This window comes from Epinephelus moara, chromosome 23 (assembly GCF_006386435.1).
Source record: "Epinephelus moara isolate mb chromosome 23, YSFRI_EMoa_1.0, whole genome shotgun sequence".
Lineage (NCBI taxonomy): Eukaryota > Metazoa > Chordata > Actinopteri > Perciformes > Serranidae > Epinephelus > Epinephelus moara.
This window is the reverse complement of record NC_065528.1, coordinates 9,764,400-9,774,805: the sequence shown is the minus strand read 5'-3', so window position 1 is coordinate 9,774,805 and position 10,406 is coordinate 9,764,400. Positions and strand designations below refer to the sequence as shown.

Below are 10,406 nucleotides of genomic sequence, written 5' to 3'. Positions count from 1 at the left end.
TTAGTTTGGTGTGTTGATGCCAGCATTTCTTGACAGGGGTGGAAATATATGTAAAAATGCACATGTAATGCCAGTGAGAAGTAGACTGAGTGTGGAAAAACTCAGACATGTTAAAATTGCACTTATTGTTCTTAAGACATCTCAGAATGTACAACAAAAAAATTGGGTGGTGTTATTTATAAGTTACTATACAATGGTTTTACTGGTCTTGCCCACTTGAGAAAAAATGGTCTTTATGCAGCACATGAACTAAAATGAGTTTGTCACTCCTGGTCTAAAAATATACAAATACACCAGTAGTATTACATTCTATTTCCAAAACAAGGCTTTAAATCATATTTTTGATCTCTACTGCACACTATAATGTTGGCACAAGTTGATATCCTTCAAGGCAGAAGGATGCCACATGCTTGTTTTTAAGACTCTAGATGCAGTATCAAGTTCAGGTCCAATTAAAAAAAAAACCTTCAGGTTTTCTTATATCACAATATGTCTAAAGGCATACAGAAATTTGCAGATTATTTTATTTCCATTCACAGAGGTACAGCATGTAATCAAAGGACCTTTATAATGTACACACTACAGAATCAGCGGGTGTCGTATATAGTGATAGGTTGATTAACAAGTTAAATATATTACGTTCTGATTACCAGGTGTCATCTGCAGAGTCAAAATAAAATATTTCTCTTCATATTAAAGTGCCTACATGGTGCATGCTCCCACCAACACAGTCATGAGCTAAAATACCCTTTCCAAGCTAAAAATATAGAAAGAATCTCATTTTACTTTGACGAGAAAACCTTCAAAAAATAAAGCATTCAGCAACCAAATACTTGGTAAACAAACTCGACTTGTAAATGCTGAACGTACATAATGAATGTGTGCATGACAGACAGAAAGCACCAACTTATCAAAGGGTTCGAGCACTTTCTCTTTTCCTTTCAGTTGTTACAGTGACAAACAGACTATGTGCCAGATGACGCCCTACAACACTTTGTTCCATTCTAAATCTTCATCCTCAAATTTCACAAAGTAGACACGGCCAGTAGTTTTTAGAAGTACCTTCAATACATTTTTAAATCCTGCTACTTCAATTTTACCAAAAGCAAGGTGTTCCCGTCCTAGAATGAGTGTTACTGAGTTGATCATGGAACTATGGCGGGTTTTCTCAGGGATCCGAGAAGAGGTACAGGTAAAAGCAGAGGAAGACTCAGATTAAGGTGCTAATGTAGCCGCTGTTGTTGTGGGTGCTTGTAAAGATGGAGGTCTAGTTGATGCAGTCCATGATGTGGATCTGCAGAGAGTCCAGGTCTGGCAGGATCTCGTTGCACTTTGGACACGCGTGTTCGGGAATATTCCCCCCCTGCCAGTCTGTACCTGCGAGACAGAGACACTGATCACAACCTGAACATGCTGAATGTGACAAATGAACTGAGCCGTTGATCCTGCATTTCCTCCCAGACTGTGTGTTGTCACAAGTTCCACCAAGCACACATTTTATTGGCCATACTGTCAAGATGATGAGAGTTAGATGAAAAGACTGATAGCACACTCATGACTGTAGGCTAACTAGGAGGCTAGAGACAGCAGCCGGTTAGTTTAGCTTAGCATAAAGACTGGAAACAGAGGAAAACAGCTTGCCTGGCTCTGTCAAAACCAGGCCCCCAGAAAATGTGCTGTGCTTCTGAGGCCATTTTTCATAGTGGCCAAACAGTGGAATTACATCCTTTATGTGATGTCATTTGGCCCATTGACTTGCATGTTTGAATAGCCATCTGTACATCAGTGAATACATTTTTTGAGCATTAAAACCCCGAAAAATGGCTTCTTTCACTATCAGAATTTGATTAGTTTGGTCCAATAGCATTTGGAAAGTCTAGAAGAGCTGCACAAATTCATTATTTCATTCCCACTTAGTTAGCAGAGTGCTAAACCAGAAGTAGCCAGCTCAACAGGTGGAGGTCTCTATTGCACCACCTCTATGGGCCACACATAAGCCTCTATCTTAGAGCCAGTTCCACTCTGGTTCCTGCACCTAAATTTGAACCACTCACAGCATTTTGACCAAAAATAAATTAGTTAGGAACCCGAAAAGTTGGTTCTCAGCTGGAACCAAAATAATAGCAGGTTTTTCTTGAGCTAAACTGTGAATTTTGACGACATCAGTGGGCATGTCATATTCTACAGGACGGAAAGACAAGATGATTTGCCACAGCTGTTTGCTTACGATGATGCCACATTCTCAATTACAATGGTTCTGCTCAAACCTGGTGGAAACTTGGGCTGGTTCACTAGATAGCACCAAAGTTTCGAAAATCCAGAACAGAGCCAGTTCAAGAACCAACACTAATTTGGTGGAAAAGGGGCGACAGTGCAGAAGTAGGGCCAATTATCTGGGTAATTTTATATGCGGTAGATTTTTTTGCTTCATGTGCCGCTAACAACTTTCACACAAATGAACGGGGCCCTGCCTCAAATTCTGTATTCAGCTCTCTTTTTACATCTATGGTCAAAAGGAAAAACTAATTTGTTTAAACTAATCATATTAGATCATGTTTTGTCAATCCACACAAAACTGAAATGCAATTTTTTTTCATGTTGAGTTAAATGCTGGAAAGATTTATTGGACAGCAAGTGACTTCCTTGAGTCTTGCCTAGTGTAGAACCCTTGTCAGCAACCTCCACAGTGACAAGAAGACTCAATGCTAGGTGTTCCCCTGCTTCCAGTCTCTTTGACTAGGCTAAGCTAGTCTCGCTCACCAGACTTTTCTCAAGAAAAGAAAGGTCTGGCTGGGCCGACTCTCACTTTAAAAGAAAAGAAAGGTCTGGCTGGGCCGACTCTCACTTTAAGATTGGAGAAAAAAACGCCCCGGCTGCTTGTATTTCTTTCAACCAATCACAATCGTTCTGGGCGGTGCCACAGCAACGGTGCGCTTGCAAAAATATTGCCGGGGGGAAACAGGTTTTGGTGTAACACGCCCACAAAAATATCGCCTACAGGACGCAAACCATGGCAGAAAAATGGCTACATCCCCGCAAGATCAAACACTGCAAAAGTTAGTAAAGGACGTGTTGAAAACTGCAACCGGAGGTGGTAGGGCGGGACTTCAGCGGGTGGCTCGTTCCACCCAATGAGAGGCTGATCTATGCAGCGAACTTCCGCCCACTCAGACTAAGGCTAAGCTAACTGTCTTCTGGCTCTAGCTTCATATTTAGCACACAGACATCATAAATCTCCTCATCTAACTTGGCAAGAAAACAGATCAGCGTATTTTCCCAGTATGACAGGCTAATCTTTTGAGGCTCTATCAATCCAGGTAAAAGTCCTAGTGCTTGGAAGGCTCTACTCAGGACATAAAAAAGGCATGTCTACCTCTTCCAACCAGAGTAGCACCAGCTCCTAGTGGATTTCCTCCCAGTGACATATGTCTCCTCTGCATCTCGTTCAGCGACCGCCTGCGGAGAGACAAAAGAAAAAGAGGGCTCTCAGAAGGTGCATTTCATTTAAGGTGTAAAAGCAAAGCAGACCAATCACAGGACTGTGCAGTCGTAGACGTGATGTTGGTGCAAATTCAAAATCTAAACTACGATAACCTAACTACTGTTCGTGAACTGTCAAGAAAGAGATCTGCTCAATCTTTATAAGTTGCATACATGTATGTATTTATGCAAGATTATTCAGTAGTAATGGTAACATATTCTGTAACGAATCATATTCACGTCAGGATGAGAGCATGAGACATTTCCCCATGTGGCACGACAGTACCAAAACTGTCCGATGACTGACTTACCAGTCAGGATATATAACTTGTAGGAACCAGACTAGACTAAAAGGGAAGAATTTACTGTATCTTTTTCATTCCTTGGTCCAGACCACCTGAACTGAACTACAGGTGTAAAAATTGGTCTTGTGTTTGACTCCATACCTGCCGAGTGACTCCATCTCCTCCTGCAGCTGGCTGTTCTGCTTCTTCACATACTCCAGCTGAGCAGCCAGACGCTCCCTCTCCTCATGGAGCTTCTCCCTCGCTGCTCGCTCTGCGTAAAAGTCTGACGAGTAAACTTCAGCCTGCACGGAGAGAGAACAGCAAAAAGCATGACGACCACGTGAAACTGAAGGGAGCCATGTTGTCATGTGGGCTTGTGATACTAAGGGTCCAACTCTAGATGCAAGTGTTAACTTAACATCGATTCGTTATACTACCGCTGACCTGAGCCTGGAACACAGATATGGTCTCCAGCTCCTTCTCCTTCTGGAAGATCTCCTGCTTCATGTGATCAATGTGATCTTGCTTTTTAGCCAGGGCTTCTTCAGCAGCAGTCAGCCGCTCCTGCAGCTGGTCCACCACCTCCTTCTGCACCAGCTGAGACTGCAAGACCAGAGGGCAAAGGTCAAACACGCCTGGCTCTCATTTATAGTTGTTTATACGCTTATAGCTGCGTAAGGTTTCGGTGGAAATCAGCAGAATTTGATTTGGTTATCTGATGCTAAAAGGGTTCATATGATGCTACATAAGCTAACCTCTCTCTTCTTCTTCTCCTCTTTGAGTTCATTGTAGTCTTCAAACAGCTTGGTGTAGGCATCCTTCAGCTGGGCCAGGTTGCTTCTGCGAGGAGGGAAGGACGGGAGTCACTGATGACTCAATGTGTGTGTCCAAATATGTGCTAATCACTACTGGGAAATAGACTGTGACAATAAAATTGGGGGTTCAAATGCAAATCAGTGTCATGTTGTATGTTTTATCTGTACTTGCTACACTTGAACATATTGTGTTATTGTCAAAAAGCAATCAAAAGTTTAGATTTTAAATTTTTTGGAGAGCTAAAGCAGTTGAGATTAACATGATCCGTCAATGTCTCTGACCTCTCCTCCCCAGCCTTCCTCTGCTCCATCTGGCTCTGGGCCTGCATGCTGTCCACCTGCAGCTTCAGCCGGTCATTCTCCGACTGAACAGCCTGCTTTTCCACCAGCTGGGCCTTCAGGGTGGCCACGTCCTGCTCCACATCCCGACATCTAAAACGCAAGAGAAAAAGGAAATATGCACAGGTCAGGACTAAGCACAGGACAAAGAGGAATGTTTGCTTTCCCTTTAAAGATCCAAACAAGATTTCCCTGTAATTTGTTTAATGGAACAGGAATAAAATGCACAACAGTGGCCTTAATTGTTAAAGCACATTATAGGTTACCATTTTTGTTGGCACCTTCACTAAATGGTTTGCATGATAACATTCAACAGTGTGGACATATGTGTATGTGTGGGCCTAACCTGTCCTGCAGGTTCTTCTTCATGCCTTCTGCTTCATCCAGCTTGCTCTGAGCCTGCTGCAGTTCTTTGAACAGCGTCATCATCTGAGACTTCAGATTCTCCACCTCAGATGCTGCCTGAAATATTTAACACAGCATAGTGACACATGAACGTCATGATAAGGAGAGTAGACATTACAAACATCAGTGGCAATTATGGCAACGACAAAGTCTGAGATCAACAATGGGACACTGAGATTAGACATAAAATTAGGTTCTTTAAATGTACTTTAGAATGCTACTTTAAAGGGACAGTACGGATCTTTTATAGTGGGGTTGAATGAGGTACTTATCCATAGTCAGTGTATTACATATGTCAGTCAGCATACCCCCAGTTTGGAGAAGCAGACAGAAGTACCGCCACAAAGGCCAAGCAATCTACGGCTGTTATCTTAGCTCTCTGCAAAGCCGCCAAACTTCATTGATAAAAAAGCAAATTTTACCTCGCAGAACACAGGAGTTGCTGGACTACAACTGCCTTGATCAGTTAGTTTGTTTGTGCTACTGTGTGACTTTGGTGTTTTAAAGGTACAGTACAGATTAACCCAAGTCACACAAAAGCACAAACAAAGTAACTGATCAAGGCAGTGGTAGACCAGCAACTCCTGTGCTCTGTGGGGTAAAATTACTGTTTTTCTCAATGGAGTCTGGTGGCTATGGAGAGAGCACAAATAACCGCATTACGTTTTGCTGCCGCCCCCATCCAGAGCAGTACAGCTGAGCAGTACTTAGCTTCTGTGGCAGTGCTCCAGCCTGCTTCTCCAAACTGGGGACATGTCGACCGCCATCTACTGTAACACAGTGACTATGGATAGCGTCCCATTTCAAATGATCCAAGCTATTCCTTTAACAACAGTGTCTGAATACAATGCTGCTACTTTTAGTATTTTCTTGAGAAAGTAAATATCTTTACCTCTTGCTCACAATCCTCTTTGGGCTCTGTAGTCTCTTCTTGTGTGGTCTGTGTCGATTCATCTACATTACTCTTCCTCTCCTCCAGCTCTCTTATTCTGTTGGATAATTCGTTAAAAAAAACATGTAAGCTGAAAAACTAACACATTTCAAGAGATGAGATTAGATAAAAATCAAACAATTGCACTTAGAAACTAATACAAAACAGAAATGTAGCAGCCATTTCCTGCCAATTTGGTCCAATTTACACTAACAGCCTGACTTGCTGTGTTCCCTGATGCTATTGACTTAGTGATATATTAAGTAGTGAAATGCTCCTGAAGTTTTCGCCCTCACCTGGCAGCAGAAGACTGCAGATCAGCCTGCAGCCTCTCGGCCCGCTGCGTCTCATTCCTTAGTGACTGGAGGAGCTGGCTGACGGTCATCTCCTCACTGTCCATCCGGGACGCCGACATGCTCAGTTCCAGACGTCTGCTGCGCTCTGTACCACACACATCATTCACACCAGCGACGCCTCCATCCTGAGGAGAAAAAACACTCAGATTTGATGTGGAATACCCTGGATGTCTGAAACAGGACAACTCTGAAGGAAATACTTATAATACAAGAGCATCTTTCTCATTTTCTTTAATACATGCATGCGCGTGTGTTGCTCTTTACCGAGACCCTGATGACCTCGATGAAAGAGTCATCATTTGAGTCCTGGTCCGCCTTCAGCTGCAGCTCAGAGTTCATGGCCACCAGGTCGTTCTTCTCTGCCTGCAGGCGAGCAACCTGGGCACGAAGGGCATCCAGCTCTGCACCGTGATTGAGTGACGTCGCCTGGAGATAACAACACATTGAGTAGTTAAGGGGTTAATGTGGTTACAATTTGACAGAAACTTATTATCTAGTGCAACTTAAAGGGTAAGGCTGGTATTTTCAACCTGGATCTTTTTTTCCCATGTTTTGGTGTTTAATGGGAACACCAGTTTTTGAAGTTGGTCCAGCAGAGTCCGAGGGGTGCAACGTAATTGCTCAGTCACCGTCAATTTACATTTAAAAGTGCTTGTTTTTGCCACTGACAGGCTCTGATTATTATTTTAAGTGTCTGAAAAGTTTACTGAAAAGATCCTTGAAGAGACAGGCCATGTTATTAAAGAGTAAGATCCTTTTTCTTAAACCAGAAACAGCCCTGAAATCACTATTGCCAAAACCCACCCATTTAAATAAACAGTTATTTTATCTTTGTAAAACACACTCAATTCTAAGACAATAGACACCAAAATAACATGAAAACCGTTGTGGCTCTTCATACCACTGTTTCAACATTCACCAGCTCTGGTTTGGTTGAAATAAACCCTTAACTCACCCAGTTCGATGTGAAAATATGCTGCCTCTGTACCACCTAAAATAAATGTTTATTTAAATGGAGTCTGGTGGATTTGGCGATGGCGATTTCAGAGCTTTTTCTGGTTAAACAAAAAGGACCTGACTCAGTTACAAAACAGTCTATCTCTGTAAGGATCCCTACCACAATGTTATCAGTCAGTTATAATGATAATCTGAGAGGTCTTTTTTGTTTTGTTTTGTTTAGTTTTTGTATTGTTTTAATACATGTCTTTTTCCCAGATGGCACACTTAAATGGGTGATTGTACTTGTCTCTGATACAAATGTTGTATAATCCTGCAAAATCCAATAAAGGGGTTAGAAAAAAAGGTTAACAATCTGAGCCTGTCAGTGGCAAAAACACTTTTAGTGGATGCAATTTGAGGGTTCCTACAGTTGTTGCATTGCAGCCTGTTCCACTTCTGTTAGCTGCAGCACTCTTGCTCAACACCACACCGATTTTAAAAATGGTTGTTCCCATTACTCACAAAAACTCTGGAAAATTGGGTCCAGGTTGAGTAACACCGAAGTGACCCTTTTACGTACAATGAGACAGACAAATCTCAAACGAAGATATATAAAATAAAATATACAATATTATGATATATCACAAATAAGTGGGAATATCAAGGTTACATCCTCACCAGCAAGCCTCCCCCTGTCTTCCCCTCCTCTATCCTCTTGGTCAGCTCCTGGTTTTGGATGGTCAGCGCCTCCATTCGGCCCCGAGCCTCCTCCAGCCTGCTCTCCAGGAAGTCCCGCTCCTCCCGCTGCTTCTGCCGCCACACAGACAGACCCTCGAAACGCTCCTTCATCGACAGGTTGGTCTGACGCAGGGCCTCTGAGTGACAGACGGATGGAGAAGGTAAATAAATACACATTGTACTAGACAAGTCATTTGTATTATCTCCCTTTCCATAGTGATTAGGCCTTAACTGTCCTAACACACTGCTCCAGCTGGTCTATCAGACTACAACGCTGAGACTCCACCCTGACATGGGCTGTCAGGAACGCAATGTACACTGACCTTTGACCCTGGACACTTGGGCAAGACCTGATAAGAGTATAAGACTGGAAAACTAAAATAAAAAACATTTTCCTCACTAAATCACACCCACTCTCACCTTTCAGGTCTCGGTTCTCCTGGATGAGGATGTTCATCTGCTGAAGGGTTTCCTCCAGCGTGCCAGACTGGCTGGGAGAGCGAGAGATGTCGCCGTTCATCATGGGGCCTCCAGACGCCATGACGCTGAGAGGAAGAAAATAAAAGAGGAGACAGAGATATTTAATCTTGTCGGTAGTTTGAATATTGATAAAGTACTGCTAATGGCAGTAACTATCAAGAGTAATAGTGCAGTAGCAGAAATGAAAACACACTTTACATCCTTTAGTTCTTGTTTCATCTCAACTGGGACAAACAAGAGTTAAATATATAGTCAAGACAAGACAAGATTGATAATGTGTGTGGAGATGGTGGGATTTACTTCACACACTTTAAAATACTATGTATATGTTTGCTTTTAAACAAATAAGAATGACTCCATTTTGTTTTTATTCTACATAATTTAATGTCAGAATTAAAAACATTATATACAAATAGGGAATTTGGACCATTACTTTAAACCCATTCACGTTTCTCTGTCTTCTTTATTTTACTTACGTATTGTCATGTCAACAAAGCATAAAAAATGCTCCATGCTGACATCATGAAGTGACTCAGTGCTTCAGCATGCAGTTATCTCAGCAGCAGGTCACATGCTAGTTTAATTACATTACAGTAACAGAGACAGCGGTGTTTTATACACACACTTCTGCCCTCACACAATGACTTCCTGAATGACTGTCACAAATTAATAATAGCAGATATAGGCCTAATGGCTGAACTGTAGATCACTTCAGGAATAACGTGCTACTGTGAATACCAGAGGGATAAGTACTACTTTAACACCACCATAGTGAAGTATAGACACTCTGCCGCACTGTAAAAATGTTATAAATATGTATTTTTTAATGTATAGTCGTATAATTTTACTTTCACTTTCTCTGGGTGGGCCCATCCGGTGTGCGACTCACTGGTAAACACTGAAAAGTTACCAGTAACTTACACAACACGGACATGGCTTCACCTGAGCCAAACTGCGTCACAGCAAAGGTTAAAAACCAGAATAAATGTTTAACTCACCTGTTGTCAACTCGGGAACTAAACACAGGCTGGATGTTTACTCCAAAATCACACAAACACTCTGAGATGATGAAATGTGTCGATCAACCTTGTGCTACTGCTTCTGGAGTGTAGCAACGTCAAGTCACGTCCGGAAACAGGGCGCTTCCGGTTATTATTTTCAGAATAAAATCACAATTTGTCATAACTTTTTTTTTTTTTTGTCTGAAAAAGGTACAAGAACTATCCTATTCAAATGTTTTTTTCTTCTTTTAGATGTTTTCTTTCCATTAAAGATACTGTTTTAAAAAAAAATTTATTGGTCACTAATGTAATTTAATTTTGGTTGTAAATGGTCCCTCTGAGATTAACAAACTGTTTTGAATTAAACTAAAAGCTATCAGTCACCCAGCAGAAACAGGGGGAAAGGCCACAATGTGATGGAAAAGAAATATGCAATTAGTAGACTAAAACAACTCTAGTCTGCTACAATTTAGCTAATGATACCAACAACATAATCTTTCTTTCTATTAACCTACAATTGATTATTGCAAAGTTGAATAGATAAAACTATCATCTGTGTAATCAATGTGTTTGATAGCAGTGACCATTTACTAAGCTATGAAAATTTAGATCTGTGGTTGGGGCCATCCCCGCAA

The 10,406-nt window shown here is 41.7% G+C and overlaps 1 protein-coding gene across 1 annotated transcript; it reads right to left on the bottom strand.

Annotated features, from left to right (window-relative positions):
* Nucleotides 1–506: 506 nt before the first annotated feature.
* Nucleotides 507–9,897, bottom strand: optn (optineurin). Its single transcript, XM_050036560.1, has 13 exons — nt 9,769–9,897; nt 8,711–8,835; nt 8,231–8,427; nt 6,878–7,039; nt 6,554–6,738; nt 6,219–6,315; nt 5,268–5,383; nt 4,865–5,014; nt 4,523–4,607; nt 4,212–4,370; nt 3,927–4,069; nt 3,374–3,456; nt 507–1,377 (listed from the first exon to the last, which is right to left on the bottom strand). The coding sequence occupies exons 2-13, from the start codon at nt 8,829–8,831 to the stop codon at nt 1,268–1,270; spliced, it is 1,608 nt and encodes a 535-aa protein (XP_049892517.1). The 5' UTR covers nt 8,832–8,835; nt 9,769–9,897; the 3' UTR covers nt 507–1,267.
* Between the last annotated feature and the right edge of the window lie 509 nt (nt 9,898–10,406).

Coding starts and splice junctions, on each gene's coding strand:
- optn (XM_050036560.1), bottom strand. CDS start 8,831: ATGGCGTCTGGAGGCCCCATGATGAACGGCGACATCTCTCGCTCTCCC. Junction 6,316..6,553: donor CTGCAGTCTTCTGCTGCCAG/GTGAGGGCGAAA, acceptor ATTATCCAACAG/AATAAGAGAGCTGGAGGAGA. Junction 5,015..5,267: donor AAGAAGAACCTGCAGGACAG/GTTAGGCCCACA, acceptor CTTGCGTTTTAG/ATGTCGGGATGTGGAGCAGG.